General features: G+C 45.4%; 1 protein-coding gene across 1 annotated transcript; it reads left to right on the forward strand.

The window, feature by feature from the left end:
• The first annotated feature begins 320 nt into the window (after nt 1–320).
• On the forward strand, nt 321–20,177 carry MPZL3 (myelin protein zero like 3). Its single transcript, XM_075838933.1, has 6 exons — nt 321–625; nt 5,738–5,904; nt 11,156–11,366; nt 16,097–16,259; nt 17,691–17,790; nt 18,872–20,177. The coding sequence occupies exons 1-6, from the start codon at nt 565–567 to the stop codon at nt 18,914–18,916; spliced, it is 747 nt and encodes a 248-aa protein (XP_075695048.1). The 5' UTR covers nt 321–564; the 3' UTR covers nt 18,917–20,177.
• The last annotated feature ends 1,040 nt before the right edge of the window (nt 20,178–21,217 follow it).

Here is a 21,217-nt window from a genome sequence, read left to right on the forward strand (position 1 = left end):
GCAATCATTATATTATGACTGTGTGTGATTTCACATGATATGTTCCGTGTTAGAGGAGGAGTCTTCTTTTTGGGGGTAAAAATATTAAAATTGCCCTCTGATATTACATGCAGTATTTATAGAGACTATGAGGTAAAAAAAAACAAAAACAAACATGCGATCCGAATATCGCACTGGTAGGATAATCGCGCACAATTTATCACCTGGATGACAGGACATGATGAGAAAATGACATTCCACAAACACAACATACAATTATGGACATTCAAGTCAAATGTGCAAACAAAAAAATGTCGCACAGAAGACGCAGGACAACCAGCATCGTATATCTGATAACGTGATCTCTGAGGAACATGTCGCACGTCTATCTATCACTTCTCAGAAGAGGGAAAACCACTTTTGACACCGTCCGGGCAGTGCGGAGGGCAGGACGTGTGTGACAGCAGAGGGCGGCCGGGTGTGAATCACCTGTACACCCGCGCCCGCCGCCCGGATTGGCCGCCTCATCACTTCCGGTTACTCACTAGTTTCACCTGCTGGACTAGATCTGAGGAAGGAGAAGACATGGAGCGGCGGGGGAGGCCGGGGGCATGGAGAGGGGTCCTCCTGCTGCTGCTGCTGATGGGTGAGTGGTCGCCCTCTCCTTATCATAGTATATACGTCACATACATCATTATATACTCGCGGTATACACGGCACTGGTCCTAGTCCACTAGTGTTTACTTCTTTATTTATTATTGTTGACGTTTTCTGATGTGAAGTTCCTGGGATTATTTTGTAGGATTTTTTTTCTGATTGGAGCGCTCCCCAGGAAAGGAACATATATTTCACATCATATGTACGGTTTTAGTTTTTTCCGTTCGCTTTCACGCGGCGGTCATGTGTGTATTACAGCGTACGTTTTACAGTAGCGATGTCCAAACTTCTAGTGTTCACATTCGTTTGGAGTCCCTGTCAAAGGTTACATCAGATCTGCCCCATTCACTCAACCACAACAGAAATGGATGGATTTGGCTATAAGTCTCGTTTCACGTCTCATTAATTTCCCTAAGTTTGATGTATACGCCTGGAAAAGCTCAGACCTGTACGTTAAGCGTAAGCTGTGGCGGATGCCTAAGGCCCTGTTCACACAGCGGGATTTTTAAGTATTAATTTCATCAGGATTCGGGTGCTTCTTTTTCCCGCTAGCTGATTTTTTTTTTTCAGCTAGCAGGAAGAAGCGGCGTCCTGCTCCGTCTTCGGAAGTCAATGGGAGGAATCTTTCTGCTGACGACCGGAATAATTACACAGCGGATTTTCTGGTGGGACCCGCCGTGCGAACTCCGGCCGTAGCTGTGTGCACGATCCGTAATTACGGCATGAACAAGTGTCATCCGCGGGCTGTCTGCGATCACGGACTGTGCGCACACAAGATTCATTTCAATGAGCCCAGACCGCAATTACGGACCATATCATGACGTCCTATTTTTTTCTTTTGCAGTCCGGACTCAAGGCAAAGCACAGACGGTGTAAACCACGGTCGTGCGCATTGGCCCATAGGTTAGCAATTGCGGATAGTATACGGCTGCAAAACTGCGGTCGTGTTCATGACGCCTTAGTGACGTAGACGCCACATTTATCCTTCAAATGACAGTAAATTATTTCTGGTGCGACCGCTGACGGATCAGCTCTTTTTCCTGCAGTTGTGGTTTCCAGTAGACGCGGTTCCTGTTGTATTTAAAAATGCGACCGCAATTACAGAAAAACCACATGGGTCGGGATTCGATGCAGTTCCTGCACAGAGTGGTGATCGGCCATGTACGGGAAGCCTTCGCCGAATCTTTTATCTGCCTGTGGTTCCAGGGGTATTAGTTTCAGCAAATTAGAAATGTATGTTAGCGAGTTACTCTCATGCCGCAATAATTGCACTGCTAATGCTTTTCGTTCCTCACATAACGCAGGTTTGATAACTGTACTGCAAAGCCCTGTTCACACAGTTTTTTTTTGCCGCGATCTTTGCTGCAGAAACCGCGTCAATAAACGGCGGAAATCGTATCCCATTGAAAGGAGGCAGAGGCGGTTTTTTTCCCGTAAGCAGAAAAAACCACTCGCGAGAAAAAGCGACATGCGATTTCTTCAGGCGTTTCCGTTTCTGACCTTCCATTGACATCAATGGGAGGCAGAGAGAGCTTTTTTTCGCTGCGTTTTTTGCCCGTGGTGCTCAATGGCCGTGACTGAAAAATGCAGCGAAAGACGCGGAAAAATGGCATACAGGCAGGTCAAAATCTGACTCAAAGTTCCAGACAGAATTTTGAGGCAGATTTTTCTGCCTGCAAAAAACTGTGTGAACGCGATGAGGTTGTTAGTTTTGTTTTTTTCTTTTTACCGCAAACACATCGAAAAACACACTAAATCGGATGTGGTTTTTCGAGGCGGTTCTAACCGTACCTCAACCGTAACATGCGAATGGAGTCTAAAGCTGGCCTTACTCATAAGATGTATGTCGGCTGAACCCGCTGATTTCGGTGGGACCGGCCAACCATCTAATGCAGTGGTTCCCAACTGGGGTGCTGCAATACTCCGCTCATCCACTGCAAAAAAAAAATATAATTTTTTTTCTGCTATAAGCTCCACCCCCGACGCTTACTCTAACTATGCTGGTAGCAGACGTGACGCGCGCCTGTCAGCTACAAGTACCGCCCACGACTTCCCACTAGAAGAGCCTGACGGAGGGAGAGGAGCAATTCACGCTGGGCAGGGTAAGTATTTCTTATATAGTTTTTTAGCAATTGTGTGAGAGCTGGAGCCAGGGGAATGCTGGGAGTTGTAGTTCTCTCCTCTTATACTCCTCCCTGTAATGTCCTCTGATATCCCTTAATAACCGCCTGGAAGTGCTGGGAGTTGTAGTTCTCTCCTTATACCACCTCATTTATTCCTTCCCCAGGAGTAAGCACACTTTTTGTCTGTGATGGTCACTTTACTGGGGGGCGCTGATGGCCACTTTACTGGGGGGGGGGGGGGGGCTCATGGTCACTTTACTAGGGGGGGGGCTGATGGTCACTTTACTGGGGGGGGGGCTGATGGTCACTTTACTGGGGGGGGGGGCTGATGGTCACTTTACGGGGGGGGCTGATGGTCGTTTTACTCGGGGGGGACTGATGGTCTTTTGAGTGTTTTTCGCCTCTGACCTCCCTTTGAAATTAATAGGAGGCAGAGAATACCTGCGGCGCTCGTTTGGAGTGCTTTTTTGCCTGCTGTTTTTGCATTAGCGCCAACGACTTAAAAAAAAATGTGGGCAAAAAACAGCGGAAAAAAAAAGCGACAAATAATTATGTTAATTCAAAATTCCTGAAGAACTCTTGAGGCAGATTTTTTTTTTTTCTGCCTTACAAAAAACGCTGTGCGAACATGCCCTTAGTCCTCATGCACACGGCCGTGCCTGTAATCACGGCCCGCGATTGTGGGCACGGCCGGCCGCCGACACCCGCAGGCTGCGGGCCGCATTTTCGTGCCATGCTTCCATACAAAGTATTGGAGCACGGCCCGCAAAAAACGAAAAGTAGGAAATGCTCCATATTTCCTGGCACGGTTCTATGGCACGGACACCCTTCCATAGCGACACGGAAAGGTGTCCGCGGCTAATAGAACCGGGCATGACCGTATTGCGGTCCGTAATTCCGGAGTTTTTTTTACGGTCGTGTGCATGGGGCTGAAGAGTGTAGTGCTTTGGTTTTTAGCCGGTTTTTTGCTTTTTTGTAAAAAAATTTGGTAGGGGTTATCTGAGGATTTTTTTTTTTCCCAGGGGTGCATCGAGCCTCAAGGTTGGGAAAATCTAATCTATATGGTGGCGTCCCAACTCTTTCCCCCCCCAACTGCAGATGTCAAGGGAGGGAAGGGTCTGGCATGTGGATCGTCACCTCTTGTTCACTATTACATAAGCGGCCGACAGACGAGTCTGACTGTTTCCCTGAGAACACCGGCTGAGACGAGCGTACATACGTGAATGCGGGAGTTGGGAGAAATAGTTGTCGGCCACTCGGCCGATCAAGCAATCAGCTGACCGCTATCTAAAATGTGTGACAAGCTTAACTGTAACAAGCCATGCCCCTGTGCGACCATCACAGGACTCCCACTGGGAGTAAACAATGTGAATACGTAGGAATTGATGCAGAAAGTATATTAGGAAATTGTATAACTTTTTGTAATACGCGAAAATCACAATTATTTTTTGGAACCGGAATACAACTCGAAAGGATGAAGGAAACTCTTAAAGAGTGCAGGTAATTAGACGAGTTGTTGGTGTTCACTCCTTTGCTATTTTGTTGGGCACAATGTGTAATAATAAATGATGACTGTTTCTTCTGACGCTTGTTTGTTGATGGAGATTTTGCACATTGCTCAACCCACAGATGTATGAGATACACGAGTGATTGTTCCTGTGTCCTCCGTGGAAAGTGTGCGCTCAAGGTCATATAATGGGGTCTCACAAGATTATAATTTTTGGCTCAAAGTGTTCATGTTGTCACTATTGACGGCATGTCGGTGCTGGAGGAGTCGTGACAGAGCCGAATACGTAAGCTAAGTGTGTATTCAGACGTGTCGTGATTTTTTATCGTGACTTCCGCAAAATAACATAAAAACGCTGCGTTTTTTTAATGATATTGCGGTCAAAGCGTGGCAAAATGGTATTTGCAGCAAGAAAACATAATGATCGCTCGTCTGAATATATCCTGCGTTTTGTTTTTTTGCCATTATGAGTTCAGTTTCAGAAAAATTCAAAATCCTCATAAACCGATTTAAGGGTACAATCCCACGTAGCAGCGTCCAAAACCACGTGGTGGCCAATGGCCCGTATATCAAACTCTTTTGCCCTCCTCCGGACTAATGGAGCGCTATGGCTAAACAAAGGGGTATCACAGCACCAGATAAATAAAAATAGAATGGGTACAGGCATGGCCCATGTGTGATCCTGTCTGATGGGCCCTGTATCTAAGCCTACTGCAAGATAGGCTTAGATACAGGACCCAGCAGACCGTAATCTTATACAGTTTAGGATTACTGTCTGCTGGAATCTAGTATCTAAGCCTGCCATGTGGTAGGTTTAGATACAGGGCCTAGCAGACAGGATCACACCATGTGTGATTCTGTTTGAAGGGCCCTGTATCTAAGCCTACCACATGGTAGGCTTAGATACGGGGCCCCAGCAGAGAGTAATGTAATACAGTATAAGATTACTGTTTGCTGAGGCCTTGTATCTAAGCCTACACCAAGTTATGCTTAAACACAGGGTCCCAGGCCCCCAGCAGACAGTAATGTTATACTTCCCCCTCCTCTTCAGCTCTGGCCGCATCAGAGGTCCTGACCCGTCCAGCATTGTGACATCATGACGCGAAGAGCGGTCAGGACCTCCACTGCGCTCCGGAACGAGGAGGGTAAGTATACCGTGAGTTACTATAGTAACGGGCCCATGTATTTTATTACATAGGCCCCAGTTACTATAGTAACTTTTAATAGGCGTGGTGCAGGGGTCCCGCGGACTTCGGGGGCCTTGTCGCAATTGCGTCCTCTGCGACCCTTATAGCTACGCCACTGACTCTCGGCGCACACTGGCTTACGGTTTTACTAGCAATGATGGATTTGCTCTGTTCCGTTTTGATGCCAGTGACTTATGATGGGTGGGTCAGGTTTCCATTTTTGTATGATGTACAGTATACAATGGCCTTCATCATCTTACAAGGACTTCTGTGGTTTTCTTTAGGATTCATCAGTGTGGGCGGTATCGACATCCGAATGGACTCAGAGGTGTATGGTGTGGTGGGCGAGTCCGCTAGATTATGGTGTGGCTTCTCTTCACGTGACCCTATTTCTGAACTAGTAATGGTGGACTGGAGCTACCGTCCTCTCGCAGGAGGTCCCACTATCACTGTGAGTACATAGCAAATGAATGTAACGGAGTAGTAACAATGGCCAATGCTGGCCGTAAATGTAATGACTGATCTTTTTTACCCCCAACAAGTTTTTTACTATTAACAATAATCCCTATGTCCACGGTACTGAAGACGATCCGTCCAATGGAAATCTGCTTCATCGGTCGTTATCATTTATGGCTCATGAGAGAAATTCGTATTTGGGGACATATATTTTTTTGTGTATAAAACTTTCCTAGGGGCATTCTGATTTAACTCCTTCCCCTCTTTTTTATCCTTTTTTTTTTTTTTTCATCCATCCCATCCTTCCGAGAGCCATAACTGTAGCCATATGAGCCATTGTTTTTTGCAGATTTTTATTTTTCTGTCAACACAGCTGTGTGCCAGCTAGTTTTTTTGTTGTTTTTTTTTTTTTTTTTTTTTAAGTACGACTTGTAGTTTTTATTGGTACCATTTTGTGGTACATACGCTTTGATCACTTTTTATTATTATTTTTTTAAATGGTGTTCGCCATTTAGAATACATAATGCCATAATGTTTTATAGTACGGCTCCTTACGGATGCGACGATACCTATTATTTTAGTTTTTTCATTGTCTTAATTTTTTCTAACAAGAAGTGATTTTGTAAAGTAAAGAAGGAGTTTCTTTTTGTCTTTTTACTTAAATATCCCCCCCCCCCCCCCATTTTTTTAAAACTTTTATTAGCGTACAAGAGTGTGTCAGATGTTGGGAAATTGTTAAGAAAAAGAACTAAAAACAATACGTCTGGCCAACTTTTGAGATCTATTGCCAGTGTAATAAAAAGAGTTTTATTAATCAGATCTCCATTTTTTATTATTAGAAACAGCGCTGCTCTTGTCCATTCTTTTATCCCTTTTTTTTTTTTTACCTCTTTAGGTAACTAAAGTAAAACCATGTAAACATCTTGTCATTGTATAAGTAATCACTTTAGCAGCTTTTGTTGCGTTTCCATGTGTTGTATGTGCACGGTGTACTAGAGGCATTGTTCTCCTATCACACGTGGTGTACACATAAATAGATAGCAGTCCTATGTAAATGTTTCATCTAATAGAGCGGTGTTTGTGAGCACTAAAAACTGGTAACTTTTTTTTTTTTTTTGTTCACTTTGACCATCTAATATTAACTGCTCCCATTGTCAAACTTTACCCTATCCCCCCAATTACTTTATGAGGTGAAAGACCATAGGAAACTGGTTAAGATGAAAAGATACAGCGGACCGTCTTCCCACTGTCAGTAGATTCTGGGGAAAACTATGGCAAATGAATGTCCGCACACGATGTGTATTATGTGCTGATTTGCTGCATGGATTTTCTTGCGGCAAATCTACAATTTAAAGGGATCCTGTCATCAACATCTTACCTGTTAGGGTATGTGCACACACACTAATTACGTCCGTAATTGACGGACGTATGTCGGCCGCAAGTCCCGGACCGAACACAGTGCAGGGAGCCGGGCTCCTAGCATCATAGTTATGTACGATGCTAGGAGTCCCTGCCTCGCTGCAGGACAACTGTCCGTAATGAAAACATGATTACAGTATGGGACAGTTGTCCTGCAGCGAGGCAGGGACTCCTAGCATCGTATATAACTATGATGCTAGGAGCCCGGCTCCCTGCACTGTGTTCGGTCCGGGACTTGCGGCCGAAATACGTCCGTCAATTACGGACGTAATTAGTGTTTGTGCACATACCCTAAAACTCGCCTGACCCCTCAATGGCCGCAGCTGTCCAGAGTTTGTTCCTGTTCTCTTCTTTCCTGAAGTCCTCCTCTGTCAGTAAATATCGTCGTTTAAACTCTTCCCGCCTTTTATGGTAATTATTTTTCCCTCTGGGATGCAGCTTCTTAACCACGCCCACTGCCACCACCTGTCCGGCCCTGACTGGCTAAGGAGTTGTCCATCAAAAAGAAGGAGGTGGAGTCCACTCTGAGACGATGGAGGAATTAAAACCTGACTCTTTTCAGATGAAGATTTGACTCTTTTCTGCTCATTTGCATACGGCGTGGGACCACTGAAAAACGGAATACTAAAGTTACAGAGCTTACTCAGAACATATTTATAGCTTAGAGGACTGATTTTTCACCCACTTTCACCAGGTATTGCTGGCTTTATAGCTAAAATGCTGGTGACAGGTTCCCTTTAATACAGTACCATGAGTTTACAATTAATCTCCGCTACACGTTGCAGGATTTTTCTGTACGTAAAATGACTGGCGGTGCGGCTTTGAGAATCCGCAGCATGTCATTTATCTTGCGTTTCGGTTTTAAATTTGTATCTGACAAGTTTATAAAACACGCACCAAAACCCGCAGCATAAAAACCGTAAAATGTAAAAACTGCACCTAAAAAAGTGGAAAAAATCAAGAGTATTAAGTTCGGATTTTACGTGCGGAATTACCTGTGTTTACATGCGGTTTTGATGCAGATTTTCAGCATCAAGTTACGTAACGTGTGCATGTAGCCTGACATGTCCTATTTTTTTCCGGGCAGTTCACACGGTCCGTAAAAAAAAGTGGCCGTGTGAATAGCCCCATAGCCATGCATTGATTTTAATGTAGCCGTGTGACATTTGTTATAAAACAAACAGCCGTCGTCCGGCCGATTAACCCGGTCATGTGAATAAGGCCTTACACCATTTTCAAATGTAAATTCGATTGTGCTTGTTTAGGAGAAGTCGGGCAATGGACATTTCAATAGTTCAATCATTTTATTCTTGATTACTTTGTACTTTATTTTTACTAAACGTTATCGGAATCCCGTTAAATCGGGCCAATAATTGTTACATGCCTTGGGGTGTATTCACGTGTTCTGTGCGGTCAAAAAGTACACAGCAAAACCGTATATATATTTCTATTAACATGTTGCAGCTGTAGAAAACGCAATGCCAAAAAACTGCATGAAAAATCTGCGGGGGGATTTTTGACGGCACCGCACGGTACGAACCCACTACCTGCACATGTGAACAGGGGCTGTGTCATGAAGACAACCACTATCCATTAGCCTTTTTTTTTTTTTTAGGGCATATGGATGTCATAGAAGGAAGGGGCCCTCGATAAACCAGAACAAAGTGCCTCTCTGCTACAGAAAATGAGTGGGCAGACACAACTTAATATCTGATCGTTTTCATGAGACAACCCTTTTAAGGCCGAGTTTACACCGTTTTTTGACAGGCAGAAAAAATCTGAATTTCGAGGCAGATTTTGAATTGCTGGCGTTGATTGACACTTTGTTTTTGGTCGTTTTTTGAGTTCGTTTTTTTTAAGCCGTTGCAGCTAATGGAAAACGCTCCAAACGAGCGCCGCAGATTTTTTCACTGACCAGGAAACACCATCTTCTGGCAATAATAGATTTCAGACATCTTCCTTTTTTTTCTTTGTATTTTACACCAGGTTTTGGATACTCACCATAAGGGGGGATTCACACGAGCGTGTATTTGGTCCGTGCGGGCCGCGTGGTTTTCACGCGGCACGCATGGACCAATACAAGTCTATGGGGCAGTACAGACAGTCCGTGCTTTTTGCGCAGCGTTTGCTGCTCAAAAAGCGCGACAGGTTCAATAACTCTGCGTATTTCGCGCATCACGCACCCATTGAAGTCAATGGGTGCGTGAAAACCACGCAGGTTGCACGGAAGCACTTCCGTGCGAACCGACTGAAACAGCGCACCAGCTGTCAAAAGGATGAATGTAAACAGAAAAGCACCACGTGCTTTTCTGTTTCCGAACATCCAAACGGAGTGTCTTTGCGATGAGCGAAGCCGGACAAGCGAACCGAACTTCACCGGGTTCGGCCGAACTCGTTTTGGCCGAACCCGGCAAAAAAATTATCGGTACGCGACGTCAGGAGATAGTCACTGTCCAGGGTGCTGAAAGAGTTAAACTGTTTCAGCACCATGGACAGTGACTTCCGATCCCAATATACATGAACCTGTAGAAAAAAAAACGAAGTTCTGACTTACCGATAACTCCCGGCTTCTTCCTCCAGTCTGACCTCCCGGGATGACAATTCAGTCCAAGTGACAGCTCCAGCCAATCAGAAGCCAAGCACAGGCTGCAGCGGTCACATGGACTGGCGCGTCATCCAGGGAGGTGAGGCCCGATGTCGAGAGACGCGTCACCAAGGCAACGGCCGGGAAGTTCTCGGTAAGTACGAACTTTTTCTTTTTTTTCCAACAGGTTTTTCGATATTGTGTTCGGCATTCACTGTCGAGGGTGCTGAAAGAGTTACTGCCGATCAGTTAGCTCTTTCAGCACCTTGGACAGTGACGGGCGTCGACTAGCCTCATCTCTATGATGGCGGCTGCGCGAAAATCACGCAGCCGCGCATCATACACGGATGACACACGCAGCTGTCAAATGTTTTTTGCGCGCGCAAAACACCGCGTTGTTTGCGCGCGCAAAAACGCAACGTCCGTCTGTATCTGCCCTAACCCTCATTTAGGCCTCATTCACACGAGCAGGTCCGAATTGTGTAAAAAAAAAACACAAAACGTGCTGTTTTACACTCCTATTACTCTGTGTTGCATCAGTGCGGTGTCATCCGTTTTTTTCGTCCGTGTTTCTCTGCGAGCGCTTCCTGGTTTTCCTTTTTGCTCTTCAGACGGCACAAGAAGTCGTCCATGTGCTGTCCGTTGTTTCATTTACCCATAGTCTATGATGTGCAAGTCTGGTCCGCAAAAACGGACCAGAATAGGACATGCGGTAAGTTTCTCACAGCGGACACGCACTCCTTTTAAAAAACACACATATGTGAATAGCCCCATTGAATTGCATGGCTCATTGTACTGTCCCTTGTTGACCGCACTGATGAGAAACACCCTCGTGTGAATAAGGCCTCCGCTGCGGTCAGTGTTTGGACTCACCTCTTGGTCAGTTTTACATGTTCTATTCTGTTCCTGGATTTTCTTCCTCAGAGCGGATCTTGGTTTTGGATCATATGTCGATCGGATATCAGTGACTGCTGTATTGCGATCGTTACCCATAGCAGTTTATAATCTCTTAATATCTGATCATTGCAAGCTACAGTGAGCAGATTGTACGGTATGGGTCATTTGTCCATCACAAGCTGCTATTGATGAACCAAAAATCAACTTCTAGACCAATTAAATCTCTATTTGACGGCTTCTACGATACGTAATGTTGTTACTTTATTGTTCTATTACTTCTGGTTTATACTTTCATTATGCCATTTTACATGCATAGCCAATAATTGAATGTCGTCTTCTTTCCTAGATCATGCACTACCAGTCAAAACCATACCCCATATTAAGTGGACCTTTCAAGGACCGTGTAAAGTGGGAAGGGAATGTTGGACGTGGAGATGCCTCCATTTTGTTGGAGGATCTGAAACTCACAGACAATGGCACGTTCTCTTGTGTGGTCAGAAATCCACCAGACGTCCATGGGAAATTGCCGCAGATGAAACTCACAGTAACCTTGCAAAGTAAGAGAGAAGTGGTCTTCTGAACGCTGTACGGGATAGGGTAATGGCCAGTGGCCGAACTACTGCTGCAGCAACCATAGCGGCTGCTACGGGGCCCGCTGTTTGAAGGGGCCCCTTCCGGCCGCTGGCATGTGGCCTCCCTTGCCCTGTGGCGCCACTAGCAGCCGCAGTGGCTGCTACAGAGGTAGCTACGCCACATTTAATAGTTTCTGCGTCCTTAGGATGCAGGTAATATTGAACACTATGGCAGAGCAGGGAGGTATCCACCTGCTCTGCCAATTACTAGACTACAGGCCACATTCAGGATCCCTGCGCAGGCCGGCGTGATGACGTCACTGGTTCCCGCAGGCCTACGCAAGAATCCCGTTGGCATTGCGGATGCTATGGTTTTAGCTCTGTTCGTCGCGGGAAGTATAGGTGCGTATAATTTTATTTGTTTGGGGGGCGCTGTATGGCACTTTACAAGAGGGGGTGGGGGCACTATCTACAGGGGGGCTGTATGGCACTATCTACAATGGGGATGTCGTGAGCACTTTCTAAATCAGGCTGTATGGCACCATCTACAAGGGGGGGGCTCTATGGCACAATCTACGAGATGGGGGCTATATGGCACTATCTACAGGGGGGGCTGTATTGCAATATATCTACAGGGGGCTGTATGTCAGAATCTACTTGGGGGCTGTATGTCAGAATCTACTTGGGGGCTGTATGTCAGAATCTACTTGGGGGCTGTATGTCAGAATCTACTTGGGGCTGTATGGCACAATCTACAGGGGGGCACTATCTACAAGGGGGAGCTTTGTGTGGCACCCAGAGGAGGAGGGCCCAGTCAAAAGTTTGCTACGGGGCCCAGTCTTTCCTAGTTACACCCCTGGTTATGGGAAATCTGTGGAAGAATGCTTGCCGTTATCCCCTATACATATTTATTAGTCCTCCTGTTCATAGTTTTTATTGCATTGTAGCTGACTTATATGTTTTCCTATGTTAAAGAGGCTCTGTCACCAGATTATAAGTGCCCTATCTCCTACATAATCTGATCGGTGCTGTAATGTAAATAACAGCAGTGGTTTTTATTTTGAAAAACAATCATTTTAGATTTATGCTAATTCGTTTCTTAATAGACAACTGGGCGTGTTTTTACTTTTTACCAACTGGGCGTTGTACAGAGGAGTGTATGAGGCTGACCAATCAGTGACCAATCAGTGTCCTGCACTTCTCATTGTTCCAGCCCAGCTTCTTCACTGCACAATCACACTGTGACAATGGAATGGAGCAATGAGAAGTGTATGACGCTGATTGGTCACTGATTGGTCAGCCTCATACATTTCTCTGTACAACGCCCAGTTGGTAAAAAGTAAAAACACGCCCAGTTGTCTATTCAGAAACTAATTAGCATAAATCTAAACTAGCTCATAACTTCCTCAAAAATGATCGTTTTTCAAAATAAAAACCACTGTTGTTATCTACATTACAGCGCCGAACACATTATGTAGGAGACAGGGCACTTATAATCTGGTGACAGAGCCTCTTAAGTATAGTTGCTAGTTATTTTTGAGATTGCAGACCCTCTGTACCAGCCTATAGAAATGTGGGGTGCTGGGGCCAGTAGTGTCCTGTACTTTATATGGGTGCAGACCGCCCACAGACTGGAGAGGAAATTAATTCAATGTTGGTATCACTAAGGAATGGTGGATCAGAACAAAAGACCCCTGAAAACATATCCAAGGATTCATGTAGTCTACGCGCAAAAAAAATTCTCACTGGGGCTTAAGTTTTTGGGCTTTTTTTCTATGACTGTCTGAGAACGTTCTTTAAGTTGGCTCCTGGGTGGTCTAACTGGCTCCTGAACTCAACAGCCTTGTCCACCCCATTATCACTCGCTTAACCATTACTTTATTCAGTCATAGATGTAGCAATTTTTCCTACAATATGACCAAGAACAAACCCTGATTACAATATATCTAATAAAAAATTACTGATTTATGATGATGGGAGTTGTTGGGAAAGTGTTAAAATATTTATCAGATTTGTGGAATTTAGTAAGGCTACATTCACACGAGCATGACAGATTTACCTGCGTAAATCTGTCCATGTGCGTTGCGTTTTTGCATCAGTGTGCTTTGTGTGTGGCATTTGTTTTTCACTCACTCGCAACGGACACTCGTTACGTGAAAACTCGCGCATGTGTGAAAAGCCCCATTGAAACCAATGGGTCCGTGTGCTGCGAATTGTTTCAACGCACAGAACATGGACGAGAATCACGCTGGTCTGAATGAGCCCTTACACGTTTTGCAATCTGAGTCTTGGATGACCAATTCCCCCGTGAGACATAATCAACATAGAGGGTTTTGGTTTCTTATATGCCAGGGACTGAGGGCCTCATTGCCAGATTGTACTGCTCCTAAAGGCAGAACAAAACATAGAAGTATCCCCATCTGGGACATTTATGGCGTATCGACCATGTATTCCACAAATGTCTGGCAGGTGGGGTTACACTTTCGGGGGTGTTTTGCAACTCCCATAAACTGCATTTGAGAGAACCGCACGCATGCGTGACCACATCTCCACCTCATCTCATTCTCTCTGGAGTGCTGATTGGGTAATCTGCCATAAATATCTCAGATTGCAATACCCCTTTAAAGAATCACTCTGCATTATGCCTAGTACAGGGTCTGAGGGGGCAGTGAATAACAGAGGGGTTGAAAAAGGGAGCACTGGCCATGCCGCCGCGCATTGCCCCCTCGTAACAGCGCCAGCCGCACATTGCCCCCTCGTAACAGCGCCAGCCGCACAGTGCCCCCTCGTAACAGCGCCAGCCGCACAGTGCCCCCTCGTAACAGCGCCAGCCGCACATTGCCCCCTCGTAACAGCGCCAGCCGCACATTGCCCCCTCGTAACAGCGCCAGCCGCACAGTGCCCCCTCGTAACAGCGCCAGCCGCACAGTGCCCCCTCGTAACAGCGCCAGCCGCACAGTGCCCCCTCGTAACAGCGCCAGCCGCACAGTGCCCCCTCGTAACAGCGCCAGCCGCACAGTGCCCCCTCGTAACAGCGCCAGCCGCACAGTGCCCCCTCGTAACAGCGCCAGCCGCACAGTGCCCCCTCGTAACAGCGCCAGCCGCACAGTGCCCCCTCGTAACAGCGCCAGCCGCACAGTGCCCCCTCGTAACAGCGCCAGCCGCACAGTGCCCCCTCGTAACAGCGCCAGCCGCACAGTGCCCCCTCGTAACAGCGCCAGCCGCACAGTGCCCCCTCGTAACAGCGCCAGCCGCACAGTGCCCCCTCGTAACAGCGCCAGCCGCACAGTGCCCCCTCGTAACAGCGCCAGCCGCACAGTGCCCCCTCGTAACAGCGCCAGCCGCACAGTGCCCCCTCGTAACAGCGCCAGCCGCACAGTGCCCCCTCGTAACAGCGCCAGCCGCACAGTGCCCCCTCGTAACAGCGCCAGCCGCACAGTGCCCCCTCGTAACAGCGCCAGCCGCACAGTGCCCCCTCGTAACAGCGGCAGCCGCACAGTGCCCCCTCGTAACAGCGGCAGCCGCACAGTGCCCCCTCGTAACCGCGCCAGCCGCACAGTGCCCCCTCGTAACCGCGCCATCCGCACATTGCCCCCTCATAACAGCGCCAGCCGCACAGTGCCCCCTCGTAACAGCGCCAGCCGCACAGTGCCCCCTCGTAACAACGCCAGCCGCACTGTGGCCCCGAAACATCACTAGCCGCAAAGGTGCTATAAGTGCAAGGCATACAGTGGTGCTGGGGCCGCAAAGATCGGCTTTGTGGGTCGCAGGTTGCGCACCTCTGCTATAGACAATCAAGTATGTATGAAATTGCTTTCAGTATTGCAAATATTTTTTGCTTTTTTTTTTTGGCAGGTTAGTTTAAAAGGATTATAAACTGACCAAAGAAACATGGGATTTTTTATTTGTCACAATGAATTTGTTCTGTGGTCGTCTTAATTAGAGTTTTGTGGTTTTTAGAGTGGTGAATTGTTATAAAAGCTGCCGGTAATGTCTACACATAACGAGCTTCTGTATTCAGATAAAATGAAATGTATCTTTATTAATCTGTTTAAAGGAACCCTCTGCGTGTAACTATGTAAGGAGGCGGCGTCCGTGGCGGGCTGTGAGCCGGGACCCGCATAATCACTAGAATTACCGGGATCTTTGCGCTTTTCCGACTGTTTTGCTTCTTTGGCCGGATTCAGTCTAACGTGTTTAGCGTCTGTGCAGTCCGCGTGGTTTTCACGCGGCTCGCACGGACCTATACAAGTCTATGGGCCAGTTCAGACAGTCTGTGAGTTTTGTGCAGCGTTAGTCCGCTACGTAAAACTCACGACATGTTCTATATTTAGGCGTTTTTCGCGCTTCACGCACCCATTGAAGTCAATGGGTGCGTGAAAATCACGCGCTCCCCACGGAAGCCCTTCCGTGGGACGCGCTTTATTCGCGCAACAACAGTAAAAGAATGAATGTAAACAGAAAAGCACCACGTGCAAATGGAGTGTCATAAAGATGTCGGCTGCTCGAAAAGCACGCAGCCGCGCATCCTATGAACAGGGCACACGGAGCTGAAACGCACACGCTCGTCTGAATCCGGCCTTTGTCTTTTAGGACTGAAAGCTCCAGATCTCTGACCTATCAAAAGAGAACTAATAATGGTGGCAGTTGCTGTTACTACATAATTATTGTTAGGGAACAATCTTTAATCTTATCGACAATTTTTTTTTCTTTAGGTCTCAGCTTTAAATTCAACACGGTCATTTTGCTGTCTTCTCTGGTGTTCATCCCCTCTGCTTTGGTCTCCATTATTTTGCTGATAAGGATGAAAAAGGCGATACATCGAGAACGAGTCAGGAGCCAGAAATGGGAAAAGTCTCCTATTGAAGAATCCCAAGAGTGAGTAAAGCTTTTTAATGCCCATCTATTTAGAGTCGTTGGCCCACATTTGTCATGTAGTTTACGCCAGACTAAGGGCTTATTCAGATGAGCGTTGTCCGAGTGTGGAACAGACAGAACACGGACTGAACACTGACCCATTAAAGTCAATGGGCTCATTCACATGCCTGAGATTTTGCACTGACTGTTGGTCCAATCAGAGAAAATTGCAGCATGTACTACTTTGCTCCGATTCTCATACTAGACTCACCCATTCAAGTCAATGGGTCCTAGAAAAAAATCAGACAGCACACAGATGCCATCCAAGTGCGGTCCGTTTTTAATAGATGGGTTGCTAGGAGATGCTGAAAAGAAAGCAGAGGGTTATTTTTAAAGGACGTCAAAACCTGATGATCACTGATGTCACATGGAAGTTAAAAATTAATTCTGATGTAAAATCGTCTGTTTTTTTCCCCTGTTGAAACACAGATGAGTTATACAATACTTGTCTGAATACAGCCTTAGACATGCGACACGTTTGCGGTACAATCTGCAACTTTTCTTGGATAGCGAGTGGAAAAGTAAAAAGTGGTCGCAAATGGGACGTAGAATGCCTGAAAATGGCACAAATTTTGTCAAAATCTACACCTGCTGAATGCATAGCGCAAGAGGGGTGCCCATTTTAATAAATGTGATCTAAAATCACTCCCACTATCTCTCACTAAGGGCTCATTCAGACGTGCGCGATTCTCGTCCTTGTGCTGTGCATTGAAACAACGCACAGCACACGGCCCCATTGATTTCAATGGGGCTATTCACACGTGTGAGTTTTCACAGAGTGAGGGTCTGTCGCGTGAAACTCACTGCATGTCCTATATTGGTGCGTTTTCACGCACCTAGCCGCTTATTGAAGTCAATGGGTGCGGGAAAAACACGGACGCACATTCGTTTACAGTCCGTGTTTCACACCGCAAATACATTGAAAAAAAAGTGCTTGCGAGTGCGTGAAAAACACATGCCACACGCAAAGCACACTGATGCAAAAATGCAACGCACGCAGACAGATTTTCCAAAGTATTTTAATGTTGGCGTACCATGAAGTTACCAGGTTTACACAAACGAGTGCAAACCTGGACGTGGAAAACGGACATTTTTCATGTTCAAGTTGCATCCGTGCGGGTCCTATTTTCGCACTGATCCTTCACACGGTCCGTGGAAACAACGGCTGTGTGAACGGCCACATTGAATTACATAGGTCCATGGGATGGCCACTGTTTCAACGGCCGTCCCACGGACGTTTAACACGTTCGTGTAAATAAGGCCTTAGTTGCGTTTAGTCCATATATACGCTGCTGGTTTCTATGTACAGTATTTTTTATTTTATGTTTGCTTGTCTTTAAATTCTGCTCTATTAATGCTAAGTTAACAAAGGATATCTTGTCTCTCTCCTAGTTGTGTGTATGATGAAAATGTGACGGCTCCGCTTCATCGTAGTTCATCTATAGAAAAGCCCCGAGGCTGTCTGATGCGACTCTGCATGCGTTGTGCAGATGTAGGTACATTTTTTTTTTTGTGTTTTTGTTCATTATGTTTAGTAGGCGTTTATTAAAAGGGGATTTGTATGAAAACGTAATCATTGTACAATAAAAAGTTCTGCAACTTTCTTTCATGGTCTTAGCATCACTATCTGTTTGCTGTCAGTGTATATATAAGCATTCTTGGTTTACATCCAGAGGCTGAAAACCCTCAGTCCTAATACTTTCTCACAGCTGAACATTTGCTAGAATTTAATCCAGTTTATCCTCTGTGAGGGTAATGGTCCTATTACACGGCCCAACGTGGGGCGTGTAAACGAGCGCCAATCAATGACACAGCTCGTTGATCGGCACGCGGTTGCTTTTTTTCACAAGGAGCTATGTGTGGGTACGAGCGCTCGTTACTATAACCGTTCATCCTCCTCCGTTTCTAACCCTGCAACGGAAAGTACAACAAACCACAGCTTCCATTTCCGTCACCATTAGCGCAGTCGACTGCGCTATTGATTCTGTCATGCAAACGGAAACCTGCCGGAATGGTGACGAACGGAAACCATTAGCAATGTTTCAGTCACCATTGATATCAATGGTGACGGAAACGGAAGCTGTGGTTTCAGTTTGACTTTCCGTTGCGGGGTTCACCCAACGGAAACCTTCGACGGAACCCCGGAACGGAAAGCCAACGCTGATGTGAAGACTCCCTGACTTTCGGCACCCCTGTTGATCAGCTGTTTGATGGCCCTGCGGCGCTCGTACTTGCACCCGCCGTTCCATTGGTATCGACTGTGTAATGCATCGCACCGCTCTCCCATTCAAACGGCTGATCGGCAGGGTGCAGAGTCTGACCTAATATTGATGGCCTATTCTAGGAATAGTCCGGGTAACACTTTTAGTAAACAGGCAGAGTGCTCATAATCCTATTAAAAAATATAGGAGTACCTGATTCATATGACACAACATGAATTTAGTCTCTCTACTTTAATATCCGCATGGTATTTTAATAAAGCCGTGTTATTTCTTTACAATTCCACTTATTTTTCTGAGACCCCACCAGACATTTCTGCTGCTGAACTTATTCTTGTATAACTTCGTTTTCAGGATTATGATGATGATTACAGAGGAGACACGAAGAGTCTTCTGTGAATGGACACCTGGATGAAACCTAAAGATGACATCCAAAATTGAGTAATATGAAGGAGGTTACGAAATGTATTGGGCTATGTGGACTTGGTGCTATCCTGAATTTTAAGTGTCTTTTAATGCGATTGTGCAGTATGGATTATTTCATATGCAATGAATTTTAAAGTATAATTTACAAGATCGGAAGGATTTTCCAAAGTATTTTAATGTTGGCGTACCATGAAGTTACCAGGTCTAGGCCAGGTTCACACGAATGAGGGCAAACTCGGATGTGGAAAACTGACATTTTTCAAGTTGCCCCTGTGCGGGTCCCGTTTTCACAGATCCCCATAGACTTGAGTCTTGAGGGATCCGTTTAAACGGAAGAAAATAGGACATGTTCTATTTTTCAACGGACCCTTCACACGGTCCATTGAAACAACGGCCATATAAACGGCCCCATTAAGATACATACGTCCGTTGTTTTAACGTCTGTCACACGGACGTATACTATAGTCGTCTGTATCCGGCCTTATAGTAATACCCAAACATTGTTAGAAACCGAAAGTATTCTTGGGCTGGCCCATTTTGTCTTTTGTCACTTGACGCTCTAATATTGGGAAATCATTTAATCTATTGTGATGGAGCTATGGAGGCGTCAAAAGACACAAGATCTGCATTCTTATGCCGTCTCCATTGCCCTGACTCCATACTTCACATTTAAAATCACAGACAATGCACAGATTGGTCTCTACCTTTGATCTGTGACTTGGGTAGCTCCTGAAGATAATAAATCCAGGGCAGCTGTGGATGGTATTTGTTCAGCATGCCCTAGGTGGCATATGAAGAAAGGTTATCCGTTAAAGGGTTGTCCAGGGTTGGGAAAAAGCGTTCCCCCCCCCCCCCCCCCCCCAGGAACATAACCACTGTTATCTATGGGCTTTGTTTGGTATTGCAGCTTACCCCCACGGGCAAGCTACTGAGCTGCAATACCAGATACAGCCTGTGGACAAGAAGGTCGCTGTTTCTGGAAAAAAAACACCCTTTTTTCTAATCCTGGGCAACCCCTTTATATGGATCAGAGCCTACGTTGCACTAATCTATTATATTGTACCTTTTATTTACATTGTACAAAAAGTGTCGTTTTGATCCAATTAATAATTTTATTGAACTTGTTTCTGCTGCTGTAATGTATATAAAGTGAGATTCTGCAATATATTATAAATCCGTTTTTATTGCTTCATAGATTAAGTTTTTTTTTTTATAATAAACTAATTTCCTTAAACTGTAAACTCTCATCATTTTGGACATAGAATATGATTGGCGTTTGAATCCGTCACAGCATTGACCTCACATTTCAAACCAATTGAGTATTCGGTATTTCACCTTTAAAGTAAATGTCCTCCTTTTCATTCCATTTAGTTTCTAGATTCAATATTGTGAGCTGATTTTAATTTCTTAATTCTATCTTTAGAGCAGTCAATTATCAATTTTTCTGATCAAAACTCCAAATCCCCTGCATGGCATAAAATATATAATAATCTAGCTTCCTGCAGCCACCAGTAGAGGGAGCTTGCTGCATACTGTTGTATTGTTGAGTTCAATGTGTAAGCAGTCTGCAGTAAGGACCTTTTACACCGGCCAATTATCGCACAAACGAGCGTTCACAGGCTGATTGTATAGTTTTAAATGCCGAAAATATTATCGTTGTCTGCAGCACATCTCCCTATGTAAACGGGGAGACATGCTGCTGAAATGATAGAAATGTATGGGGACGAGCGATCGGAGTAACGAGTACTCTACCCATACTGACTCCTTGTGAAAAAAGCAAACGAGCCGAGATCAACGAGCTGTCTCAAGAGTCCGTGCTAGTTTACACTGCCCACATGTTAGGCCGTGTGAGACCACCCTAAGCTCCCTCTAGTGGTGGTTGCAGGAAGCCAGAACTTGGAGTTCTGAATCAAAAAAACAAAACTCCAACGAACATAAAGATATATTCAGAAACTAATAAGAATGTTAAACCTATTTAGATCACAACGCTGTTCAAGGGTTCACAATTAAATAAATCTAAATATATATATATATATATATATATATATATATATATATATATATACCAGTAGAAAAAACGGCAGCACTCTAATTCAGTATATAGGTTCCAGTAATGAAGGGTGCCCGCTGATAGTCCCGATCCAAAGACCATACGTATATCCAAAAAGAAAATTCAGCAGCACTCCAATGATCAAGGTGAAAAAAAGGTGAAATTTATTGAGCCAACATGGCAATGCAACGTTTCCGTCCCACCTTGGGACCTTTCTCAAGCAT

Source organism: Rhinoderma darwinii, chromosome 10 (genome assembly GCF_050947455.1).
Source record: "Rhinoderma darwinii isolate aRhiDar2 chromosome 10, aRhiDar2.hap1, whole genome shotgun sequence".
Classification (NCBI taxonomy): Eukaryota; Metazoa; Chordata; class Amphibia; order Anura; family Rhinodermatidae; genus Rhinoderma; species Rhinoderma darwinii.